General features: G+C 49.2%; 6 protein-coding genes across 6 annotated transcripts; 3 read left to right on the forward strand and 3 right to left on the reverse strand.

Moving 5' to 3' along the window:
- Positions 1-2,671: 2,671 nt before the first annotated feature.
- Positions 2,672-3,352, reverse strand: MAA_00352 (zinc finger domain-containing protein; the record flags this gene model as incomplete). The annotated part of the gene is made up of 4 exons (XM_007818350.2): positions 2,672-2,833; positions 2,901-2,945; positions 3,019-3,270; positions 3,332-3,352. The coding sequence occupies 4 exons, from the start codon at positions 3,350-3,352 to the stop codon at positions 2,672-2,674; spliced, it is 480 nt and encodes a 159-aa protein (XP_007816541.2).
- Positions 3,353-6,745: 3,393 nt separating this feature from the next.
- Positions 6,746-7,975, forward strand: MAA_00353 (amidohydrolase; the record flags this gene model as incomplete). Its single annotated transcript, XM_007818351.1, has 1 exon — positions 6,746-7,975. The coding sequence occupies one exon, from the start codon at positions 6,746-6,748 to the stop codon at positions 7,973-7,975; it is 1,230 nt and encodes a 409-aa protein (XP_007816542.1).
- A 4,459-nt stretch (positions 7,976-12,434) lies between these two features.
- MAA_00354 (Protein kinase-like protein) lies at positions 12,435-13,836 on the forward strand (the record flags this gene model as incomplete). The annotated part of the gene is made up of 2 exons (XM_007818352.2): positions 12,435-13,008; positions 13,082-13,836. The coding sequence occupies 2 exons, from the start codon at positions 12,435-12,437 to the stop codon at positions 13,834-13,836; spliced, it is 1,329 nt and encodes a 442-aa protein (XP_007816543.2).
- Positions 13,837-15,110: 1,274 nt separating this feature from the next.
- Positions 15,111-15,998, reverse strand: MAA_00355 (small secreted protein; the record flags this gene model as incomplete). The annotated part of the gene is made up of 1 exon (XM_007818353.1): positions 15,111-15,998. The coding sequence occupies one exon, from the start codon at positions 15,996-15,998 to the stop codon at positions 15,111-15,113; it is 888 nt and encodes a 295-aa protein (XP_007816544.1).
- Positions 15,999-18,421: 2,423 nt separating this feature from the next.
- Positions 18,422-19,504, reverse strand: MAA_00356 (glycosyl transferase; the record flags this gene model as incomplete). Its single annotated transcript, XM_007818354.1, has 1 exon — positions 18,422-19,504. The coding sequence occupies one exon, from the start codon at positions 19,502-19,504 to the stop codon at positions 18,422-18,424; it is 1,083 nt and encodes a 360-aa protein (XP_007816545.1).
- Positions 19,505-22,816: 3,312 nt separating this feature from the next.
- On the forward strand, positions 22,817-24,130 carry MAA_00357 (O-methyltransferase B; the record flags this gene model as incomplete). Its single annotated transcript, XM_007818355.1, has 3 exons — positions 22,817-22,957; positions 23,007-23,133; positions 23,364-24,130. The coding sequence occupies 3 exons, from the start codon at positions 22,817-22,819 to the stop codon at positions 24,128-24,130; spliced, it is 1,035 nt and encodes a 344-aa protein (XP_007816546.1).
- Between the last annotated feature and the right edge of the window lie 1,105 nt (positions 24,131-25,235).

A 25,235-nucleotide genomic window follows, 5' to 3' on the forward strand; every position in this document is an offset into this window, starting at 1 on the left:
AACACTGAATCAGCCTACCCTAGACAATCCCCAAACTCACCAAGTCGGACGTGACAGGAAAGGAGCACCACATGGCAGCTATCCCCTGGTGAGTTTTTTCCGAATTTAATAGTGAGTTGGATAGCAAGAAGATATCGAGCGACTTTCCCCCCATTCCCTCACCCACGCTTCTCAGCGTCGCAATGCACAGTCTATGGCAGATACAGTACTTAAGTAGTATACCCTGGTATACTACAGTATATCATAATATGGAGCGCGACAGCCAGGTACTTGAATTATTTGCATCCCCTCAATGTTTTGCCTCCCACTACGAGTCTTGTGTCATAGCATCGAACTATGTATATTGAGAAAATGCGCACAACCCCACCTTACTTTGAAGTTTAAGCTAACAATAGTCATATGATGATGTCTTGCATACTGATAGGGGCTCAAGTTTTAAATATACACAGTTCATAATTATACACAACAGGAATTAGCGACCAAAGTTTGGGCTAAAGAAGGGAAAATCGCCCGCTGCTGGAGCCAATCGTCGCGCGAATCGCGTTTGGAACTAATACCCAAATTTTTCGGTTCTCATCGCACGCTGCTTGAGACCTCTTTCGTGGTTGATTAGCAACCTGCAGATAAAGCTCTTGGATACTCATACTAATGCGGATATCTTTTCGTGGTCCCTTTTAAGAGGACTTCGTATCCTCCAGAGCCGTTTCCAGACCCAAAGACCGGTGGCTTGATCTTGGTCAAACCTCATCGATCGCAAGTCCTCGCCACGACGTTTTCACTATCCTGATGGCTGACCATCCACTCAAGAGCATGGCCAGCCACCCGTCTCGCCAGTGATTCAGAGCTCGCTGTTTTCCCAGGTAGTTTTGTCTCCAGAGACAACTTGCTGGCGGGCTGGCAGCAACTGAAGACAATGTAGCTTGAATTAAATTAGACGCCGTCGCCAATTCCCAATCACTCTTATTGAGGCCCTATGAGCACGGTAGGTTGAAACCAGAGATCTTGTCGTGAATCCCCTTGCCACGCGCTCTCCAGCAACACTCCATGGTTTGGGCATCATGGTTCTCACGAGCTGTAATGATTGCGACAAAGGTCCTGTGGGACAGGCTTCTGGGAGACATCAGAATAAACACAAATAAATTAATGAGGCGATATTCTAGGCCTTGCAGCGACCAAAGTAGAAAGATTCTTTCTATGCACGGGTAGGTTCAACATCTCTTTGGGCATCGTCAAACGCATCATGAAGCGTGCTGGTCTAGTTTAAGGCGATGCACAAATGCTATTGTGGAGCTTGCATGCTGAGCGCAACGTCGATTTCGACGGAATCGGGTCGTTTGAGTGCGAATTGATTGGGCGAAAAGCGTCAAAAAGCGCTCATGATAGAGTAATGCATTTGCCAGGCCTGCTTGTCGCTTCAGATCTCCTCCAACACGTCTGTATTCAGGAGACCATGCAAATCGGCCCACGCACCAATTTCGACTTTAACCGGACAAGGACCTTTTGCCCTTTCTTTTGTTACGAATACTAGAGTATCGAAGTACGGGGTCCGTCTTTACAATAAGCAACTGTCCGCTGGGGTTTCCCGCCAAGCATCATCAACATCAGACGCGGATCCTGGTATGGGCGGCGTGCGATTTAGCGACCGACACCATGTGGCCAAAGCATCGTGTTGATCTTATTGACGAATGTCTTTCTATACTTTGTTGTCCGTCACCGAGACGAAATCCTCCGCATTACGTCGCTTGAGCATTCCCGGGGAGGGGGGGGACTCTCGAAATTTGCCTACTCTCTAGTCAATCCAATGATAACGGTACAATGGTACCAATACTTGCACCTTGTGAATTGGAACGGTTCTGTTGCCAGGCCTGGTCGCATGGCTTTACACCCAATCTTGGATGCCTTGGAAGGATAATGCCAAAAACCGTGAATCTGGCTCTCATCAGTCCGGATGGAGCAGCTATTTTCGGGATAGGGAGGTGAAATTTTCCAACCTCCAGCAATCCTCATCTTATCACAAAAGTCGTCCTGGAGTCCCGACATGATTCAGCAATGGATGTCCCACCCTGTCTGTGACGGCTTTTTCGTAAAGTCCGTAAGTGGCACGAGGCTCATGTCCGTAGCCGATGGATCCGTTTCCAGAAATCGGACGAGCTTTCTCTTCATTCAGCCTTTGGAGATTCGAGACAGCAGAAAAGACGTATACGTTGTCTCATCCGTCTCGGTACCAAGATTTGACGCGGTTGCCTAAATCTGTAATCTCGTCATCGCTATCAAGGGATGCAATTTTATCTGATACTAGACAGGAGGCGGCTATTTTGGCAAAGAAATCACGGATATCCTTTAATTTATATAAAGAAGAATTAAATAAGAAATCAAAATTCTTGAAATTGCTACTATAGTTATTGTTCTCGTTATTATTGCTCTTGTTATTATTGTTGTTGTCGTTGTTGTTGTTATTGTTACGCTAGACAAAATTAAACTCCAGGTAGCTTAGTGTAAATAGATCAAATGTAGCGGCTGGGATAAACGTGCCAATAATATAAAGGAGCAGGGACTTTGCTGATGCTTTCTGGACAAGGACATGATATCACAAAGCGCGTGTTAAGAAGTCAATACCCGCCGCCCGATAAACCCGCGTAATATTTTCTTTAAAAAAAGAACCAACAAAAGACTAAAAAAATTCGTCGTCCACCTCCTCCTTGACCTTCTTCTTGTCCTCCTCCTCCTCGGCTTTCTTGGCCAATTCGGCCTTGGCCTTCTTCTTCTTGTTCTTTTTCACCCCCCCATTTGGATTGGCTGGGGGGCCACCAGGAGGCATTGTGCCCGAAGGCCCCTAAATTCCCGTATTTCATTAGCAAGAGCTTAAATAAGAGTCTGGTGTGTCATGTCATATAGCTTACGTGAACAACAGCCGTATATATTTGAGGTAAACACCAGCCGAGCCACTGAAAAAAAAATTATTAACAACGCCGGCGTACACTATTCATTAGTTAAAATACTTTATTACCCAGAGGGTACATAATACTCACGTGGCGCTGCGGCGGCGGCGGCGGCGGGGTGGCGGGGGAGCCGGCAGTCTCGGGCATAATGCCCCAATTGGCCACAATTGTAGCACGTCGACCTCTGCTGCTGCCGCTTCGCAGCATATTTCTTGCCCTTCTTCCGGGCGGCGGGGGCGGCGGGGGCGGCGGCAGCAGCAGAGGCAGCAGCAGCAGCGGCGGAAGCGGCGGCGGCAGGGGCCCCAGGGGCCGAAACTGCGTACTCTCCCATCTGAAAACAGTTGGGTATCAGTATATAAATTTATAATGGGATAAGAGAAGATGCAACGTACGCGGGCTGGGAGAAGAGACATCTTTCTGTTGTGATGGGTCAGTTGTCGGTCTGAGTAAATGGCTTGGCGCGTGCTCTCACAAATTTTTCTTGGAGAGAAATTAGAGAGAATGAACAATTTTGCGTCAGAAGATTGGGAGATCGGGTTATGAGCAGGTACGGTGAAGAGGTGTTCGACAAGTCGGCCATCGTGGTGCAAGGCACTCACGTACTTCAGAGAGGCTGCTGAGACTGGTCAACATGAATATATCAAAAATGCAGGTACGTGTTAGACTTACGTCCCGAAATAATGATTTCAATCTAGAGCGTAAAGGATGAATTGGTCAGTATAAATTGAAGAATTGGAGGTGACAAGATGAGACTGATTGAATTTGGGTCGTAGAAAGCCTGAGTTGCGTCACGTTCAACGTACGAAAAACTGCGTTCCAATATTAGTGCTGCCTAAACCCCTGAAATGACACCTGTATGGCTTACAAAAATTTATTCGACTGGCTTGTGAGCACAAATTGTAAGTCGTTAGCGAAGAGGCCAAAATTCAGAGTGTCGGAGAAATGTCTTTTTCAGGCAGCGGCTCGAGCGGTAAGGGTCAACGTACAACGGCGGTAAGTAAATCTGCAACCATGATGTTAGCATTACCGTACATTGATTGCATGACAAATGAACTTACGATTGAACTTTATCGGTTCTGTCGCATTCAATGGCTGTGTCAGTGTGCAATTCATGTACGGTCCTCTGAACGGAGGGAGTAATTGCTCACTCTTGAAGGGTAACCTGGAAAGAAAAGTAGTCAGCATAGCACAAACTTGGGGGAAAACGTGAAAACTACTCTTGGTAAAGATCTATCAACCGTAAAAGTTAGCAAAGTTGTTCCAGAAATACAGTTCAAATGTCAATTGGCCGCATGGGTGAGGCAGGATTGAGTGGGTGATGGAGATGTGGAAAGGGATTTCCATACTGGAAAAGAGACACTTGATCAATTAAAAAAACAGAAATCAAGGAATTCGATATTGATGGAAGTGTTTTTCATCATTCAACGAGGCAATCCACAAGGGAAAACGTGGCAACGTACTTACAGCTTTGTGGCTGGTCCTGCGGGAGAAGAAGAATAAAGAGGGAAAAGAGGAGAGAGATGGAGCTGTTTTTACTAGATATCTGGGTAATTTTTGATCCTGTGCCCCGACCGGTCATCTCGTTACTAGGGCAGGAGCCTGGGCAACTACCAAGAGAGTGTTACAGCTGGCAGGAATCAACACGACAGGTGCCAACTTTTCTGAAATCATGGGTCCAGCCAATAAATTCTCCTGAATACAAGAGCAAGGCGCAAAGTGGCTTGTAAGTAGTAACTGTAAAATAGAAGGAAATGGAATATGAAAGAAGCAGTGCTAGTGAGAATCCGGCGTCTTTTTTTTATTTATACGGCAAGTTACAAAGATGGCAGCGACAGCAAAACGACGACGACGATAACCGCCCCACCGCTAATATTCTGTGTTTTTACGACTCTGCCAAGAGTCTTAATTTGGTAGATCTTCCGTTTTCCCTTACAAGACTAGGCTACAATGTCAACTCAGCTGCATCTACTATTGTGGACAACCAATTATTTTCAATTGGGCCAGGAATTCTTGGGGTAGTGTCCTACTTGTCTTGCGCGTTAGACATGGCTTGGTTGGACAGACAAGCCCTATTACATCAGGACCAGTACGTTTCTTTATGCATTGGATATGAACCGTTATCCAAACGATTGGGAGCACATGTGTTGTGGCACTGCTGGCAGACTGTCTATGAGGGTGGTAGCTGTAAAGCTTATCGCGTTATTTTGGACTCCGAAGCAACGGAAGAAGCGATGAGAGGTCGACAGTGTGCTCACGCCGGGAAGTATAAGCCCAAGAATGCTGTACAGCCGTGTAGATAACAATCGTACTCTGATTGACATTCTGACAGAGAAACAATCTGGTAGAGTGTATTTATCCGGTAAGAACTATATATTAATATATTTACGTATAAGGAGACATACCTGAAGATAGTATAATATATTTCTTTATTAACAAGTATATACTAATATATTAGAATATAAAGGGCAATAACCAGGTACCTGATCTGGTTAATTACTCTTTACCTCGCCTCTAATAGTACTGATCCATACTAGATCGGCGACATTATTCCCATCCTCAATTTAACTTTTGCATACGCTTGGTAGGAGAACACCATGACGCGGATCACACACAGATGAGACACACGACATGACTATAAGACCCGACGAGGACAAAGACGCTGCTGAACTCATGCAAATGTTTATTTTATTCTCAATGTAACCTTATCCCAATGCCTTCACGCAAGATGTCCGCGCTTGGAGATGACCAGTGCCTTTTGGCTCACCAGCTGGACTTGATACCGACCAATGTCCACCGTATCGATTCATGTAAGATGATTGGTTTCGACGGGAAAGTTTAAAAGAAAATTGAAGTCATTGTAATTTTTATGCATTATTTTGCGTGTGTGTCGGATACATGATACGTGTGTCATGGTCCGCGCTTAACGAGTCAGTTATTGAGCATCGTGCTCCAGTGATTAGGAGCTCGTCAGAGTGAAAACAAGATTCTCCTTCCCCGACTTCAATCCCGTGTTCTTTTCCATTCTAGACACCAGTGACTCTTTGGCTAATGAAAGGGCCAGTTGATAAACTAGACACCATGCTCCCAGAAGACAAAGGTGCATGCGCCGTACCTCCCCCAGACGGCATCAAGATCAAGGTGGGGGGATCAACCACATGGAAGACGACAGATTCTTACACATGTACACAAATCCCTACAAGACAAGCCACGAGCCTGCCTATTTTCCAGGGGATTCTGCTCGCGACAGGCAGGATAGTTCCAAGATCGCTCCAGCACCTAGATCAAAGTAACGGTTGTGGCGTTCGCGGGCGTAGTCCTTGCAAGTCCTCGCGTCCTCCCGTACCTTTCGGAAAATCCAGACTGAAGAGAATAACCCCCGTCAATCGGAGCTCCTGTAAGAGCTCTCTAAAAATCTCTGTAGACGCGGAAAGCAAGCTTCCGCCGCCGTGTTAGAAGGGGCTTCTGGCCCCTCTCCCCGTCAACCTGCAACAGTTTCTGGTCGCAGATCTGGCTGTTTCCGATCTCAGTCCTCAACGACCTAAAATCTCCGTGGGCTCATGGGTAGCGTTCTGGAAGCCGGGCCGGCCGGCAAGGAACAAAAGAGCCGTCTAATCTTTTTGCATAGAGATCCCAACCAAGTTGGCGGTTTAAAATGCGAGGCCCCGGCATCCTCCTCGTTGAAGCTAGTGCTCGCGGAAAGCTCTTTACAACAATCCCTTTGGGGCCACAATATTGTAAACATACAATTCCTTTATTACGCCATATACTTGTGCCCTTTGTGGACATAATTCAAATTTACAACAGCAATGCATACACGAACGATTCTACAGGCGGCCTGCGTAGTAGGGTCATCCTATGTAAACCTGATACAAGCCCAGACGCTGGCTATCAATAATGTCGGTGTCATCGACATGGCGACGGGCCAAGTCCAGGAGTCGCAGAATATTCTAATCAACGGCAACTCGATTGTGAGCATGCAAAGCGAAGCGATCAATCCGGGGGCCGAGAACAATTTCGATGCCACGGGCATGTTCGTCATGCCGGGCCTCGCCGACATGCACGTCCACTTATACTTTAGCAACAACCCAGCGAGCTTCGCGACGACGGATAATTCGGTGCTCCCCGCGCTGCTAGCCAACGGCGTGACGACCGTCCAAGACCTCGGCAGCAACTGCGACGCCGTCAAAAACACAGTGCAAAGAATCGGGCAAAGCGAGCTGCTGGGCCCGCGTATATTCACAACGTGCGAGATGCTCGACGGCGAGGACTCGCGGTTCGAAACGGTCAAGAGGCTGCAAGATCCCGAAGCAGTGGAAAGCGAGGTCCAGAACCTCATGGCGCAAGGCGTCAACAAGATCAAGGTCCACCTGCGCCCGAGCCGGCCCGTGTTTCAAGCCATAGCAGCAGCGTGCCAAAAGAACAACATCATGTTTGGGGGCCACGTCCCCGACTCGATCGACGCGCGAGAGGCCGTGGACCAGGGGATGAACTTCATCGAGCACATGAGTCGCATTCCGCCCGACGACGCAAACCTCACCCAGACGATCGGCGAGAAGCAGCTCTGGGTGACGGGCACGCTCATCCAAGGGCCGTCGCAGAGCCGCCTCGGCCTGGCCAACAACTTGCGAATAGCCGGTGCCCGGATGCTCGCCGGCACCGACACGCCGCAGGGGCGAGGCCTCTGCCCGAACGGCGCCACACACACGGAACTCAAGCTGATGGTCAAGGCGGGATTCACGCCGCTGCAGGCGCTTCAAACTGCGACAACTAATGCGTACGAGTCCCTGAATATGCTCTCCCAGCTGGGGGCGATTGAGCCGGGAAAGATGGCGGATATGGTCTTGCTGAGGGGGAATCCGGTCGAAAACATTGACAACATTGACGCGATTGCCGGAGTTGTTGTGAATGGCACACTTCACGACAATGAGGCGCTTGACAAGATGCTCAGTGATGCCGACGTCGTCAACAAGTTGCCATTTGCGTGTGGTGATAAGAACGCCACAATGCCTAGGGCTGCTGCATGTTGTTCGGTCTAGGTCCCCGCGAACCTCCCTTGTCAGCGACAAGTCATGTATTTGGCCTCGATTGGGCCTTTTTGCTTTGGTTGGAGCATCTTTTCAGCTTGATTTTCCGTGTTTGGCGTTTTCTGGCCATGGCGGCGCGGGCCGAGTTGCGTTTCGTAGCGAATCGAGCACGAAGCGAAATTATTCCCCGTCTGGGATGGGATAGTACGTGCGTACTGTCGGATAACACGTTGCACGACGTGTACAACCATCCTTTGATGATAGGACATGACGTTCTTGTCACCGCATCAGAAGCATGGGTCAATCGCCACCAGTGTCGGTGTGTACCGGTCATTCTTTGTGGATGAAGCAGCCAATGCAGAGGCGCAAGCAGGCCACAGCCGGTGCGGAAAGCTGGCAAGTATCCGAGATTCGGAATAGCATGCAAGATGCAATGTTTTCATAGTATAATATATAAGTTGATGTCGAATCCAACTAATTGAGCACTGGTTTCAACATCATGTCTGGGGATGTAAGCTTCGTACGACCCCTGTTCCGAGACAAGACGTGCACTGACGTTGCGGTAGCAACGTCAGTGATTGCTTCAATGATGACAGCCATCACTCAATGCTCTGATCGATACATGATTTCTGGTGTGTGTCCCGACACAGCTCCCAGCGTTGAGGCACTGGTACTCCAAAGTGTGTCCTCCACGACAACACCACTCGGCCACTCCGCCTGTTGTCTTTGTTGAAGGATGGTGAGTTATTCGAGAAGATAGAGATGCTCTCCATAGCTAAAAAGATGGAAACATTGTCGGTGCTCTTTGGGGTCAACCCAGGCGGCATCAGGGCGTATGTTCGATGGAGATGAGAAGCTCCTGGACCTATATCTAGAATGAGAACGTGTTGTCTAGCATTTTCAAGCATTTTTCAAGCTCACCACCTATTAGCGACTAGTTGGCTTGGCCGGTAGCTTCCCAAACTCATGTATAAAGCCATGTACCAACGAATGGATCGCAACTCGCCCTCTTGGCCGTCTCCAGAGTCCAGACCGCAGTGTACAGTGGCAGTGCCACTGTACACTAACCTGAGTACTCTTTCCCTTGCCCGGCCGTGCCTTCACAATAGAAGCTTGATATTTCGCTCGCTCGCTCCACTGACAATACCGTACGTGATTGTGGTTCAAACATGCTGCGAGGTTGCACGTTGGCGGCATTGTTGTGGCAGGGGTAAGTGTGGTCACGAGTACCGCTAAACCAATTTCTTTCGTTTTTACGAAAGAAATTGGTTTAGCGGTACTCGTGCTCATGTTCCAGAGTCGTGAACATTGGGAAGGTGCGAGTCACCAAAGGAAGAACCGCGAAAAATACTAGAAGCGGGGCGGGACGAGGTGGGGCGAGCCAGGTTGTGCGGGGTGGTGGGGCGGTGGGTCGTTTACAGACTTGGATCATGGATGATGACTGCGTAACCACCATCTCCACCACGTCGAAAATGGCGCACAAACGCCCTCAAATAATTAAATAACTCACCATCCTTCAACAAAGACAACAGGCGGAGTGGCCGAGTGGTTATGGCGATTGACTAGAAATCAATTGGGTTCGCCCGCGCAGGTTCGAGTCCTGTCTCCGTCGTCCTTTTCTTTTTGCGTTTTCCACTTACAACAAGACTCGCGAGTTGGCCACAATGTTTGTGGCTTGCCTCGACTTTTTTTGCAGACTGACATTGGATTGGATATGGGTCCACTTTTAGTATTTGTCTCCGCGACCTGGGTCAACAAGAAGACCCTCAGCCCAGAGTGAACAAGCGAGGTGGTGCGGGATGGCGCAAATTTGAAGCCATCACCAACCTTGCAGGACACGGCACGCGGTACGTCGCCCACAACGCAAGACCGGCACACAGTGATGCTAGGTCCTAATGTGTGAGGGCTCTATTTTTGGGACAAGCAAGACGTGGCTCTAGAGAGCTCGCGTAAATTGTCCAAATAATAGTAAGGTGAGATGCTCCGAGTAAAATGCCTTGAGACTCAGTGGTCGCTTCACAGCGACAAATGCGTTGCACAACGATCTGATCTGGATCAAAAATACGGAGTACTCGGTAAATATGTGACTTGTGTCAATACTGAACAATAGGAAGGGTCGCAGCCAATGGGGTATTGTCATCACAATCGTTCCGGGGCATACTTTTTGTAACACTACCGCTGATTTTCCGAGCAGCAAGAAGGGGAAAAAACATACTGCGTGTTGAGCTCAAGTTATTGCAAAACACATAGGGATACACTCTGTGAACAATCCATAACAATAGTGTACGAGTGTGTTGAAGTGCTTGGCATGAAGCGTACAAATTCCGGCGTGTTGTTTGCTTCCTTGGCAAGTGTGCCATTTTACAAGGTTCACGTAATCCGCATTCAGAATTTGGTGATGACTCTAGCTGTCTTTCTGCGTAGGCTACATGTCAACATTCGAGAAGCCACGAATTGCCCCAAGACCTAGAATTTTAGACTGGCTACCCACGGCGCAATGTCTTTTTCATTTCCCGAGATTGACATTGCTTAGAATAGAAGACTTTACACTGCGCGTTAGATTTCGCCGCTGTCCCCCACGGCTCGTGCTATAGGGTATGGGAACAGTGCTCTGGCTCAGCTTCCAACCACCATCGTGGGTGACCAGCGCTGGGTTTACCATCAGATATCGGCTGGTGATTTCCCCGGGATGACTCATGAGCAACCCATTTTCACCTTCTCATGAGCAGCACACATACTGGGGAACAATTCATCGCTCGGAATGTTTCACTACCCTTTGGGTGGCGGGCCGAGCGTGGTTCGTCTGTGTGTAAGCTTCTCAAGATGGATTAAGAAACCGATTTCGCAACAAATAACAAGGCGGAGTGGCCGAGTGGTTATGGCGATTGACTAGAAATCAATTGGGTTCGCCCGCGCAGGTTCGAGTCCTGTCTCCGTCGATTTCTTTTTGTTGTTGTGTTATTTTTCCATCGTGTTATATTTTTTGGTGGTGTTTTCGGCTGCGCCATTTGATGGGTTGCCAAAACGGGCTGCAGCCCCGAGTGGGCGGCCCGACCCACTATTTACCCAGCCGGGCGGGAGACCCCACTCAGAAGCTTGGTGCTGGACCCCACTTGAGCGTCATACTCAGCAGACAGAGAGAGGGTCAATTGGCAACTTGGCAACGATGGGAGATGGCACGATTTGGATCGTTGCTAGTTGGCTTTCGCCCTCATGGCGACTAGGGATGAACCACAAATTTGGGTCTGGCGCCGCAAATTCCGAAGCCATCGGACGACTCTGAAACCCATGTCTGCTGCTGTGGCCCAAGGCTGGAAACCGTTGACTATTGTCTTGGCTGCACTTGTTGCTCTTGTTGCCGACTCGCGTGACGGGAGTGACTTTTTGCTGGGAGGAGCTCTTGGAAGTCAACGGCCAAAAAGTGGGCATGTTGCTTTGGGCGTTTATGGTGCTGCTACGCGCGCGCGTCGTCGTTTCGTGACCGCCTGTAGCCATCACCAACTTTCACCGCAAATGTGCCGTGACGGATCATCCCAATTAAGCTCTATCCAGGGCCTTTGCTGTCGGGGTGAAAAATAATCAAGGTCAACTAGTACTACTACTAGTCTGTTTCGACCCCCGCGTTTCACATCCTCCGCGTTGCCCGATTGGACAACAAAACTACTCCGTATGGTATGGACTACGGAGTACGGAGTACTACATTGCTCCAACGCCATCGCGAAATAGATTATTGCGTTCTTTGACAGGCTGCTCTTTTGCTGCAATGCGCATAACAGCATGTCGATATTTTGTCGACGCGGTCGCCTCTGATGATGAGCGGCAACAGACACCGGCCAATGCACATGTGCCGTCACTCATGCTTTATGAAACCAAGTCAATCTCAATCAATGGAAATAACCGCGGGCCTTTGCACCGAGACATGGCCACGTTTTTCAAGTCTCTCTCGACGACCAGATTGAGCGTCGTGCACGAACTGCGCAAGGGGGAGCGCTCACACGGCCCGGGATCGACGCCACCAAAGCAAACGGCCCTGCCAAAACGCAAGCTTTTTCCATCCTGGTCATAATCAGTGACCTTTAACAAGCTCGCAAACCCAACCGAATCCGAACAAGACGAACCAGCAAAGAGCCTGTCGCATTGGCCGCCGTAGCGCCTTGTGGGCAACATGGAGGCTAATGACTCTGCGGGGGTTGGCGCCTCCCGAGATGGTTCAAAAAGGGCATGACAAGTCGACATGGACATTCATTTCCGCCAGTGGACAAATGTAAATTCTCAACTGCATACCGTCTTTTTCACTGATACGAATCTCTGGGGGAAAGTTGTTGCCCCTGTCGAACCGGAATGCCTCCCAGTGCCTGACGTCCGCTTTGTTGTGTTGGCCCCAACACCGAGTGAGACACTGTGAAATAACCGCCTCGCCTCAAAAAAACAGATTGCCTCCTCTTGTTTCTCTACAGACATGAATGTAACGATGGAGTGCGAGCTGGACCGAATCGACATGATGCATTCGGGAATACAATTCTCGTATGATGACATTGCGTTTGCGCCGGCATCCACCGCGCACGGGACCTACTACGACGGCGAGCAGGACGAGGTAGAGAACCTGGACGAGTACCAAGAAGGCGGCCATCACCCGGTACACATACACGACCGCCTGGGCACGCAGAGATACCGCGTCATTCACAAACTCGGCCACGGCGCGTACGGCACCGTGTGGCTGTGTCGAGACCACCAGCTCCACCGCTACGTTGCCGTCAAGGTCATGACGGCGGATGTGTCGCTGGATCGGGTGCCCGAGATGTCCATCCTGAAGCGTCTCGACCAGACGAACCCCGGGGCGCGGCACATTGCCCTGCCGCTGGACAGCTTCGCGGTCTACGGGCCCAACGGCACGCACCAGTGCATCGTCTTCCCGCTGCTGGGCCAGTGTGTCTCTCCCGTCCTGTGGCAGCGACTCGAGCACCCGGGTCTGGTTCTCAGAAACCTGTGCCACCAGGCGGTGCTGGCGTTGAACTGCCTGCACGAAAGCGGCGTCGGCCACGGAGGTGAGACCCTGACTGTCTTGACAAAAAGACAGAAAGAAAAAAAAGAGGTTGTATAAGCTAACAACACGACCAGATTTCCGGCCGTCCAACATCCTGCTCAAAGTTTCGGGGCTAGACGGCCTGAGCGAGGACGAGCTTCTCTCGCAAATAGGATACCCAGAGCCGGGCAACGTCGTCGCCGACCACGGCGGGCCGCTGCCGCCCTTTTCTCCGCGGTACCTCGTCCCGGCGGCCGACATGTCGCGCCTCGACTCCAAGTACCTGCGGGAGGAGGTGTGCCTGATCCGCCTCGGGCAGCTGTACCTCGAGTCCTCGCCGCCGCCGGACCTGGGCACGCCGGAGAACTACCTGCCGCCGGAGCGGCTGGTGGACGACCAAAAGGACCGGGTAGGGCTCAGCTGCGACATTTGGGCGCTGGGCTGCACCCTGTTCGAGATCCGGCTGCAGACGCCGCTGTTCCACATGCTGTACGGGCCGGACGAGGTGCTCGACGAAATGGTCAGCTTCTTCGGGAAGCTGCCGGAGCCGTGGTGGTCGCGGTGGGAGCAGCACGGCGACTACCGCGACGAGGAGGGCAACATGCTGCGCAGGAGGGTCGACGTGGACGGCGAGCCGTACGGCATCGACAGCGTGCTGCGGGGGGACAAGTCCAGCATGAGGACCGTCGACGGCGTCTTAAGGGTCGTCAAGACGATGGAGGTGCCGAGGGACGAAGTGGCCGCGCTGAAGGCGCTCCTGCTGGGGATTTGCGCGTATGCGCCCGAGAACCGCCTCTGCACGGGGGACATTTTGCGCGCCGAGTGGTTCAAGAGGTGCAGCTGGTCGTGAGGCTGGCGTGGCCGTGGCCGTGACCGACCCCGTGCTCGCCTGTGAAGGGGTATATATACGTATCCTGGGCTTTGTTGTCCTTCTAAAGCGATGCTCCTGCGCTGGACAGTCTTGTCATTAATATGATGGCCAAAGCTGCCGAGTGGTGGCTGCTGCATGTATATAAAACGATTGAGCTGGCAACTTCTGCAAGCTGCGTCGTGGCGCAGGACCACCGACCTGTCAACTGTTCTTCATTCACCCGTCGACACGACCTTTGCGTTGGGAGTTTTTGCGGATATTTCCTCGCTGTCCTTTACGTGGACAAATTGTGGTCAGAGTACATAGACGAATGAGGAAACTTACAGTATTGCTCCTTCCCTCGGATGGTTTTTGCAAACCTTTGGATCCTTCTAGATGTTCAGTGCGGGGCGGGCCGAGTTCTATATTTAGTGCGCGCTGATCTCGTCGGCACTTGAGTGCCAGACCTGTTGGCATCCCTGTGGAGAAGGGCACATGGGTTGCGGCATGATGCTCGATGGTATGATTGAATCTTGCGTTGAAGCTTGAAGGGATGTTCTGGTGAAATTTCGGAATCGCAGCGCTAGAAGGAGAGGAATGCTACAAGTCAAGGGCCTTGACGGGTCAAGTAAAAGGATCCTTGAAAAGTCTACAAATAACTAACCGAGGTTTTTCTTTATAAACTCATAATATTGTGCTGTTTATATTCTTTGCACTGATCATCTGTTCACACCTATCATAAATGAATCCCAAAGCAGTCACCGGCTAGAGACGGCAGAGCCCTTGCAAGCTCGCCGTTTCACGAATCCCGTTCGCCTTGCTCAACGCCTTCAACATATCTAGCTTACACTATTCACCGTCCAGCTTGTCCTCGTGGCTACGACCCCCGGCCCCGCAGCCGTGTACCAAGTTCAGCAAGACGTCTAGGACCCCAGGCCGGATCGTTATGACTATGCAACCTGCATTGCCACATGGCATGAAAGGGCTCATGTCCCACCCGCGCGAACCACGAAACGATTCCCCTTGTCCTGTATTACACCCTTGGACATCGTAGTTGCGAATGGATATTTTAAACGGAAATGGAGTATATCATATTCTATTATAGTCAATTTGCTATGTCCATTAATGCTATTTCCTATCATCGTCGCCTCAAGTCCAACCCGAGTGAGTATGCTATTAGATGCTGCACCCCCCATACTATGACTGCCTCCCGTTCAGCAGATGCCAGCAATATCGTCATTCGTCATGAATAGCGTCCGTCTTCATCGCAACGCCTATGGAAGTCCCTGAGCCGGGTAGCTCTTGTCGGGAGAGACAACCTGGCCGTTCTCGACCTCCTTATCGCTGTAGGCGGGGTAGGCAATGATGCGGTGCTTGTTGTCGACAACGGCAAAGGTGGTGAAGCCGTTGCCCGGGCCGAACTGGCCGCTCCAGCCAGAGGTGATGGTGTAGTCGCCAAAGTTCTGGGCGCCGCCGTTGCTCTGGGCGGCGGGGGTGCTTCCGGCGTTCCTGACGACAAAGTCGACGGCCGTCTTGGAGTAGATCTTGGGGTTGATGGCGAACTTCCAGTGGCACTCGGTGTTGTCCTTGTTGCACCAGCGGTGGGCGCCCTCGATGGTCCACTCGGGGATGCCCTGGACCAGCATGGACTTTTCGGTCGGGGCGGGAGCCGCAGCCACGGAGGAGGCGGCGAAGAGGGCGGCCACGATGGTCTGGGTGAGTTGCATATTGGCGGTGGTGGAAAGTGTGCAAGTAGGTTGTGTAAGTGGATGGATGGGCTTGGATGGGATGAGACTCGAGTGAGTAGATGGATGCTGAGGAGTGAATTGCAAGAGGATAGCTGGAATTTGGGACAGACACAGGGCCGCCTTATATAATTTTCTCGTTTTGCGCAGTCTCCCGGACTCGTTGCGTTGTGTGCTCTTGTCGTCACGGCGGGCGAGACAGCAGCTCGGGCTGACATCACGAAGCTGCCGTCGGTCCAGCCTCCAGCTCGATACCCCATGTGGCAATAGGTCCAGCATGACAAGCATGCACGCCCGTAACACGACATGATCGGCAGACGGGTCGCTTGGCCCACCTCGTAAAACCACATCACTGCTGGAGGTTACTACCCCAGCCAACCACTCTTTGCCGCATGTCGGCCGTTTTGGCAGCGTCATATTGTCATATTGCCCTGGGCGAAACTTGTCTCCCTGCGATTGACTGCCAACGACGGGTTTCTAGTTCCGGAAAATTGTGCCAGAACAAGGTGAGGTTGGGACGAACGGCCCTTTGCCCCAAGCCCACGGCCCAAGACACGGGCTCACTCGAGGCAAGACACTCGCAGGCTTCCTCGCTCCTAGCCACTCACTCGTAGGCCAAAGAGCTTGGCAGTGGCTCAGAAAGCACGAAAGAACCTACTGCGCCGTGTCCAATCCATGGTTCGTGCAGCGTCAGTTGTGGTATGATTTGAATCAACTGCCACCCCATTACCTAACGTGTCAACGTGTCAGACTTGCCACTGGTCGACTGGTTCGATTCGATCCGGGCTCTCTGCATCTCGGCAACTCTGCATCTCGGCTCTACGGAGCACAGGGAACATCCGGCTGAAGCTGTCTGGGGCCTAGCTGCCGCAACCTCGTATTTGGCCATGAACAACTCCATGTCAGCAAGCCTTGCCTGAACGGGCACAGAACTTTTCCCACGTCACCGTGACAGTCGGTGAAGGAGACGGCGCCACCGACGCAGCTAAACCCGGCAGGGCTCGGGCGGCGTTGTATGTGTGTTGTTGCGCAGATATCTGCACTATCCAAGGCCGAGACCCTTTTCTTTGCCGCCGTTGCAATGGCCTCGAGAGAGTTTCCGGATGCCTTTCCACATGTCAACAGGGCTGTTCGTGTGCGACAAGCCCGAGAAAACTTGGCCCGTCAATGGATTCGAATAGGGCGGCTGAGGCTGCGGGTGGCTTCGTGCTCTCCAACAGCCTGGATGGGACAAAAAGAAACGCTGCCGCTACAGATGATCCACCAGGTTCGACAGCGTGGCAATGCCAAGAGGGCATGGCGATTATGGAATACGACCGGGCCCTGGCAATTACAGGTTAGGACAATCGGCTCTTTGCCGACGCTTCTCCGCCAAAATGACGATGGGTCGCAACTTTGCAAGCTAGACGTGATTACATATTTAGCCTTGGGTCGAGTCAAGTCGCAGAAATCGGCCCGGGATGCCGTTGCAGCAGCTATTTTGGTCACGGCCACAGACCGGGCGCAAAGTGGTTAAACCCGCAAGACCAGCAAGGCTGTCCTCTTTCCGCTTCATTGACGCCTGATTGCCGCGTCTGGTGGATGGAACTGCATGCCTCGCGCAGCAGCGATACGTCATGTCATGTCGCTCTGCCGCCGTCCAAGGTTGTGCCACGTTGGGAACGGACAACTCTCGTTTTGTGTTTCCAACCCTGGCACCGATCAAAGCCGCGGACTGGGGAGCCATTCCGGGGCGCCGACGCAAGAGTAGCACCGACGGAGCCTCTAAACCGCTTCGTTTTAGCAGCTTCGCGGTAGTACGGGCGCTCAACTGCGTATTTCAACGATACGACTGGGCGTGTGTCAACGATGTAACAGCACGCCGGGCCGCATGAGCCTTGTTCGTCTTGTTGCTGACGGCAGTGGTTGTGGTTACTCAACATCGGAAGACGTCCCTCTGTCGAGTTGAAAATCACCGCCGCGATTTCCCCGCACAAGGCATACATGCAGAGGATACATTTACGGTCCCCTCGATTCGCAGCCAGTCATCGACGTGAGCGTAGGGCGCGGTGTCTCGGCCGAATCTTGCGCTTTGAGTCAGCCAAGCCCGCCGCCATTGGTAATCGAGCGAGAGAACCGAGCGAGGATATCTGGATAGTCTGCAGAGTCCATCAGAATCCGTATCGTCTGCTCACATCTCTCACAGCGTACACTTGAGCCTTTCATAAACTATGTGTAAAACGCTAGGCTCTAGGTCATCCATCTCTCTTCTTCCATTTACCTGCCTCTAGCGCTGCAGCCTGCTAGTCATGCGCTACCGCTTCAACATTTACGGAGTACTTATGAGACAACCTTTGAGACATATTGAATCGAGCTTCAATGCGTGCAAGGTGTTCATTGCAGCGAGTGAAAACTCTTCTACAAGAATGCTCTTTCGTAAAAGACGCACATGCGCATTGCGGCTGCGACTTGCCAAAGAAGACGCTGTCATCCAGGCGGTCAAGCTGTCAATAGTCGTTGGTTCCGTGTTTCAGTGCTTTATGCTGCCACATGACGCAAAGTAAGCCTGATATGCGACCCTAGCATCACAAGGGTGCATAATTTAAAGACATCTACAGCTTGGCATCGAAAGTACGTACGTCTTGGAACTCTCCACCAAGAGGAGGTCAAGTGGCTGGAAGCTGAGATGGACAAAATAAACAATGTAAATATATTGTATCCGCGTCCTTGTAGGATAACTCCGCCCCCGAACTTGGCCATAAAAAAGTGCCCAGCGTCGCTTTCGAACCAGACACCTGTCATGCCATGTCATGCCATGTATATATAGTACTGTCTAGTTGGTCAGATGTGTTTGTACCAAACTATAATCCATGATGCGAGTCATCCAACCCAATCAGTCCGTTCTCCTGCATATGTTTCGCGACAGGATAAACGGCGCGGGCAAAATTGCTCCGGCCCTCGAGTACGTATCGCGGCGTGATATTATAATCGAAGCCCTTGATGATATATCCATGCCGGTCGGGCTGAAAAGCATGAAGGATATATGTACTGGACCAATCCCGAGCCCAAGGGGGGTTGCCACCCGGTCGACCTGAGCCCTCGTCGTGAAATTGTTGTCCTTCTACCTTTCCTCTCCCAGTTTCCGGGGGTGTATCGTCATGGACCTCGAACAGCATGCTGCAGTCTTCGGCTTCCCAGCCTACTGGAGCTAGGGCTGCTTTGTCGAGAATCAACATCTCCCCCGGTTCTGCAACAAGTTGCTCGCCAACCCGGGTGAGCACGAGGTTGCTATGAGTGATCCATCCCCCATCATATACCTGATGCATCTCTTCGTGCCAAAGGGAAATCATCTTGGCGCCTTTTTTCGACATAAAGGTCCCGCTGTTTAATTGACCGCTGATTTCTCTTCCCCCGACGGCGTTGAATCCGCTCTTTAGTATGGGTCGAATATCTCGGAGGGCATGGGCGTCAAAGTCGATGTATATGCCGCCAAAGTCTCGGATCGCCTTAACCCTAAGAAAATCTGACTTGTGCTCCATTACTGTGATCTCCACACTGTTGTTTGCGTGACTGGGCACTGGCACGACGTTTATCCTCAAGTTGGGCATGCCAAAGATGAGCTTGTCCCATTTACCAGATGCCCCGTCTCGTGCGCGAGTTATGGAGTCGTCGTGGGCATTGGTGTGAAGATAGATGGTCTGCGGTTGCCAGTAATGCCAGGCTGCATACACAGAAAGATAGTGCTTAAACTGAAAGGAAAAGTCGGCGTTGGCATCCTTCAGCACGTACACGAAGTGCACGTCATTAGGAATGCTTGGGTTGTTGCTGCCATGGCGGACGACTTGACTTGTCCAAGGAGATTGGTAGCCGTAAAATAGTATGATAATAGTCACCAGAACACCGAAAATGACCATCCAAGTCCGTCGGTCGGGAGAAGTACGCATCCTGTGCCTGCTGTCAATTATAGGTAGTTGATTTATAAAGTCGTTGAAAGCCAAGCCTCCTTCCGTAGTATGAAAACGCCGTGAAATATCCTACTGCGAGGAAAACATGAGCTCATTTTAATGAAATGCGAAGGGCTGCGGCTACTGTGTCTAGTATTTTCTTGGCACCTTCTTCGAAATACTTATAATCAATTCAAAATTTGGGATACAATGAGTGTTGCATGGATCATTACACGTGGCTTGTATGGGTTTGGAAGTCTTACTCGCGGAATCGTAGCCAAACGAGCTTACAATAAAACTGGCTGGTAATTTGAAACTGTAATCGTACGAGTTACAGTGTGACATTTAGTCTGTTCTACGGTATCCGTCTTGACTCAAGTTCGTTTTGCGTCATGAAACCTGACATCAAGGTGCACGCGCATGACAGTGTCATAGCATAACGAGTCATGAGCAGGAGGGCTTTTGAGCTCCTAATCTCGATGCTAGTAACTTCGCTTGCTGAGCCGGGATGGACGCGAGAGTGCAAGCCGAGCAATTATATTACCCTTGGGACCATCCGGGTTTCTTATTTATTTGGTAGTCGCGTCGACTAGGCCGTCCAAGGGCAGAAATCTGGCGTAAATAAATGCTGGGGTGTCGCAAAAGCAGGATTTTTTGATGAGCATGAAACTACATATTAATTCAGCCAAAGGCCGTGCACAGTTTACCCACTGAATTTATGCGCAGAGCATTGACAGCAAACCTACAATTATAGTTTCTTAAAAAGCTTAAATAATTAATAGTAAATTTAATCTTATGAGGTGTGTACAGGCTGGTAGAGTCGCCGGACCAGGGGCTAGTAAGTTAAAGACCCGTGTGGGAAACTCGGAAGTATTGTGATAAACCGCACGGCAGTCAAATTATAACGGTCATAGAACACATGGAGGCGCACGAAGCTCCTGCAATAATCTCACGAACGTCAAGATATACTTTGAGTGTATAATTGTTATTGGGCCGGTTGAATATTCAAAGATATCTATGAGGAATACAGAGCCTTACACCTACTTCTTCGCTGGATCTTGCGCTTCCCGTATACTGGTAGATGCTCTTTACGATGGCATAAACCTTGTATTAGAGGGACGCTGATAAAAGAGAGCATGCACAAGAAAATTATCAATAAATCTCTATATTTTATACAAGACATAACATAATAGGGTTTACTGAGAATAAGTCTAGGCCTTATCTTGAGTATAAGTCAAGAAGAGAGATTTGGAACTTGGACGTGATTCGCTTGATTTCTCCATCATGGCCACTCTCTGAGCTGTTAATACCCTCTGTCTTTTGTTGCCTAATTTTCAAACTAAAAGCCTGCTAATCCGCTCGCTTCTGACGCACCGCGATGCGTGCATTTAGAAATCTGGCGTAAATAAGTGCGACATTCCGTGGCTTGTGCGTCTGGTTTGTTGTTCCCACACTGTTGATTTTTTGATGAGCATGAAACTACATATTTATATTGCAATGACCTATATGAGTTCAAGGAAGGCAGCAGTAATGTCACAGCAGGGGACTAGAGGAGCTTTTATATCACGTCCTATAGTGATCTATTAGACACAGGGAGAGCATATATGATCCGCGGCCAGGCTTGGCTTCCAGGGAACGACGAGGCAGAGGCGCCTAAGGCAAGTATTCTCTCTCTCCTCTGACCCTGTCCTTTGATTCTTCACTATTCTTCACCCTCTACAAGTTGCTTACTGATTATTATATAGTTTACTGCCTTTAACGCTATTCCTTTAGCAGCGGACTATCTGCCTATCTATTAATTACGTATCAGTGTAGTAGCGGAGTTAACTTACACACCGCGATTTATAAACGCTACTTGCACATTTGAATTCGAAGTAAAGCTTACTAGGTACTATAGCGATTTTACCCCTCTAGCCTTACGCAATAACAAAGCCTTTAAAGCTTTATAAACCCATATAAAAACTTAATATACTTACGCTAGATAGTCTCCTAAATTTAATTACATTCTTAGTAGCAAGAACCTTCACGCTTAGAGCAGGCTTTTTATTAATAGTTTCTATACCTTTCTAAATAAGGAGACCTAGCAGCCTGGGTATCTTAACTTGCTTGTAGTATCCTTTAACTTAACCAATAAAGACCCTGTAAATAGTATCGGTTCTCCTGCCAAAAGGGCTCATCTTGTTGTAAAGATATGCCGCTTAAGATATCACCTGGTAAGCAGGTAAACATAAGAAGAGTGCCTAATCCTATGACTCCGCCCAACTTGTGCCTTGCTTTGCACAGTAGGAGTTCCGCTTCAACGCCTCATACTATATCTGTCGGATAAGGCTGCCTCTGTTAGTTGAACAAGCAGACTTGACGTAATTGCTAGATGTCATAAAATCATCAATATTAGTAGTTCAGAGGCTGGCCAGCTATTGACCCTGATTTTATCAGGTAGCTGGGAAGTCTTCTAAACTAAAGATAAAAGACATGAACCCTTCTGAAGGATAGAAAAAAGAAGAAGAATAATTTTTATTTAAGAAAATAAGCTTAGTTAACAATAAGTCTCATAACGTGACAAAAGTTGTTGTAAAACGGCTTGTTTTGTGCATCAACTTGGTCAACAAGACGAGGAAGATCAAAGATGCCGGCGGTTGTGATTTGCAGCTGGGAGCGGTATCTGGCGGGCATTAGTATTTGCTGTACCATTGTTGCCCACCTGGCATGTCGGTGTCTCAAGTTCACGCCGTTGCCGGCCGTCTCTAGAGCTTAGGCGTTGCAAGGCAGCGTCTCCCATGACGAATTGCATGGCCAGCGACTTGCCCCATTTTAAAGTCCGGGTATCTGACATTAAGTGTCGCAAATATTGCATAATCTTTGATAAGCTACATGAAACAACAAATTTTATTATTAGTCTGCGTACTTGAAATACCTGCGAGAAGAATCCTGCACCCTGCAACCAGGCTACCAAGAATATAACGTAACCTTTTCTCAGCTATTTGTCACACGTAAATTTGCGACGGGTTTGCCCGTCTTATTTTAAATATCCGACAATGTGCTACGCTTAACTCCCGCCTGGAATTTAAAGCCAGGTATCAGGTATTCGGCGTTGATCAAACCTTGTTGCAACATAATAAGTATCACTAATAACTTCAAGTATCAAGTTTATATCATACAAGTTTCTTATTACAATTATACTACTTTGGTAAAACGCGGTAAAGTTACTTATAAGCCAAATATTATATTTATTTCTGTCTAGTTTATTCTTTTCTTACTTATTCTTTGAGTAGTTCTGACTTCAATCATCTTATCTCCCTCAATACTAATAATATGTATACTTTACTAACTAAAGCTAAAATTTTTCTTGAGGCCACTATTAACGCTGGTCAGAGAAAAGTTCTGGGTGCTCTCCGCAAGCTATCCCAAGCGCTGGAATCCCCTCAGGATTCCGCGCAGAGAATTATGTACCTAGTACGAATTTTTCTAATCCGCCAAATTTGCCCTGCTAATACTCCGCTAGCAAATCCAGATTGCATTAGTTCGAATCGGTTGCGATCTGAGGCTCTTTGACATTCTCGCTGAAAGCCCAACACCTCTGTCCGTCGATGTCTTATCGCAAAAGACTGGCGCGGCACCGACGCTTCTGGGTACGTTACGTCAAGACCTATCTGGAGCGGCTACTAATTTGAGGCTTTAGGGCGTGTCCTGCGGTACCTATCATCTCATGGAGTAATTAAGGAGATCGGGAAGAATACCTTCACCAACAATAAAATCACAAAGACATTCACTTATCCTGGCTTCCGGGGTGGTATTTACCATTAGTTAGTACTGCGTACCTGTTTTAACTACATATTGCCTTCTTGCAATCTAATTATAGTATATAGTCACGATAATGTTGGCCCTGCTATCCAGGCTCTTCCTGATTTTCTCAAAGAAAATAAATACCAGGATATTACTAGTGCTGTTGACACGCCTCTCCAGAAGGCATGGAACACCGAACTTCCTGCTTTTATCTGGGTCCAATCCAAGCCGGAAAACTTCACGCACTTCAACCAATTTATGGCTGGTGGCCGCCTAGGCATGCCTACCTGGCTAGACGCTTACCCATACAAGGAGAAGACCAAGGGGCTTAAAACAGAACAGCCATTCTTTATCGACGTTGGAGGCGGAATTGGACATCAGGCTGTTGCTCTTCGAGAGAAACTGCCCGAGTTACCAAATAAGATTATCCTACAAGATATTCCCGCAACGCTAGAGCATGCTATTAAGCACCCAGGCATTGAGATTGTGGCACAAGACTTATTCGAGCCGCAGACTATTACCAACGCCCGGATCTACTACATGCGTAATATTATTCACGACTACCCCGACGATAAGGCTATAGTTATCCTTAAGAATACTATTACTGCTATGGCCCCCGACTCGGTTATTCTGATTGACGATATGGTACTGCCTGATTGTGGCGTCCCCTGGCAGGCTACCCAGATCGACCTTGTGATGATGAGCACCCTAGCGTCCCAGGAGCGCACACACGAGCAATGGTTTTCCCTTCTCAGCAAAGCCGGGTTGAAGATAAATAAGATATACACGTACACGGCTAGTCTGCAGGATAGCATTATCGAGGCTGTGCCTGCTTTAATGTGACAAAAAGAGCTATAACACCTCGCATAATATCACTTACCTAAACGGTACCTCCTGAAAAACTGGGGCACAACCCGAAACTACTAAAGGGTTTCTTTTGTGCATAAATAGCTACGCAGGAAATGCAACTCTTATTGCGGTGTAGCTCTTATAGAGTTCTTGCTCCTCAGATAAACCTTTGTTATGGTCTGGGCTAGAGCCCGACCTAGTTGTTGAAGATACCTGTGGACGTGGCCGTATAGTGTCAATTGAGCTAGCTTGGGGCAGCTAGTTCAATTCGTACCTGACCCTTTTGGCTCAATCGTCAATTGGCTTGGGCGACCACTTGGATGTCTGTGCTGACACTCACGATGTCTTGTTGGGCTAGACTATTACCATCTTAATATAATTAGCTTATAGCACTATTATAGACAACCTTTGGTAATGAGAAAAAAAGAAGGTAGTTTTGTGATCCATGCCATGTTTAACTTAGGCTATAGCCTAAACCTTTAATAGCTCCTAGATATGCCATAGTAAGTGTTGACTTGCTATATATATAGGGTAGAGCACACCCAAATCCTTACTCGTGGGACATTACAGAGTATTGACACTTATTTGTGTTGAGTGTCCAATTAAGTGGGGTGGTGCATGAGCAGTCTGGTAGTACTAGTAGTGGGGCCTACAATAGCCCAAAAAAGCCCAGGCCTTTACGCAAAAAATATTCACCGCATTACTAGATGGAACGTTAAACTACTACAGATCGGCATTTTAGGGATGAACCCACAAATTACCGAACTTCGGTAACCCCTGAAACTTCAAAGTACGGCTACTCTGCAGCCGACTTGGCGAATCTGTCGGCATAATTAATATCGACTACTACTGTCGGATAATGCCTCTGTAGACTGAAGTCGCAGACCCTGCGGCCTATAGCTTGTGCCCCAGATATGCCGGTAATTATAACCAGAGGAAGCATAACGTATTATACTACTTAGCCTCTACTTAAATTAACCAGATCCAGCTATTATTTATATACTAATATCTACTATAGCTATCTATAAACTATTATATATAAAGTACAAACCAATAATAACATGTTACTTTAATATATAATAATATTATTAATTTTATT

This window comes from Metarhizium robertsii (assembly GCF_000187425.2).
Source record: "Metarhizium robertsii ARSEF 23 chromosome Unknown MAA_Scf_3, whole genome shotgun sequence".
NCBI classification, from domain to species: Eukaryota; Fungi; Ascomycota; class Sordariomycetes; order Hypocreales; family Clavicipitaceae; genus Metarhizium; species Metarhizium robertsii.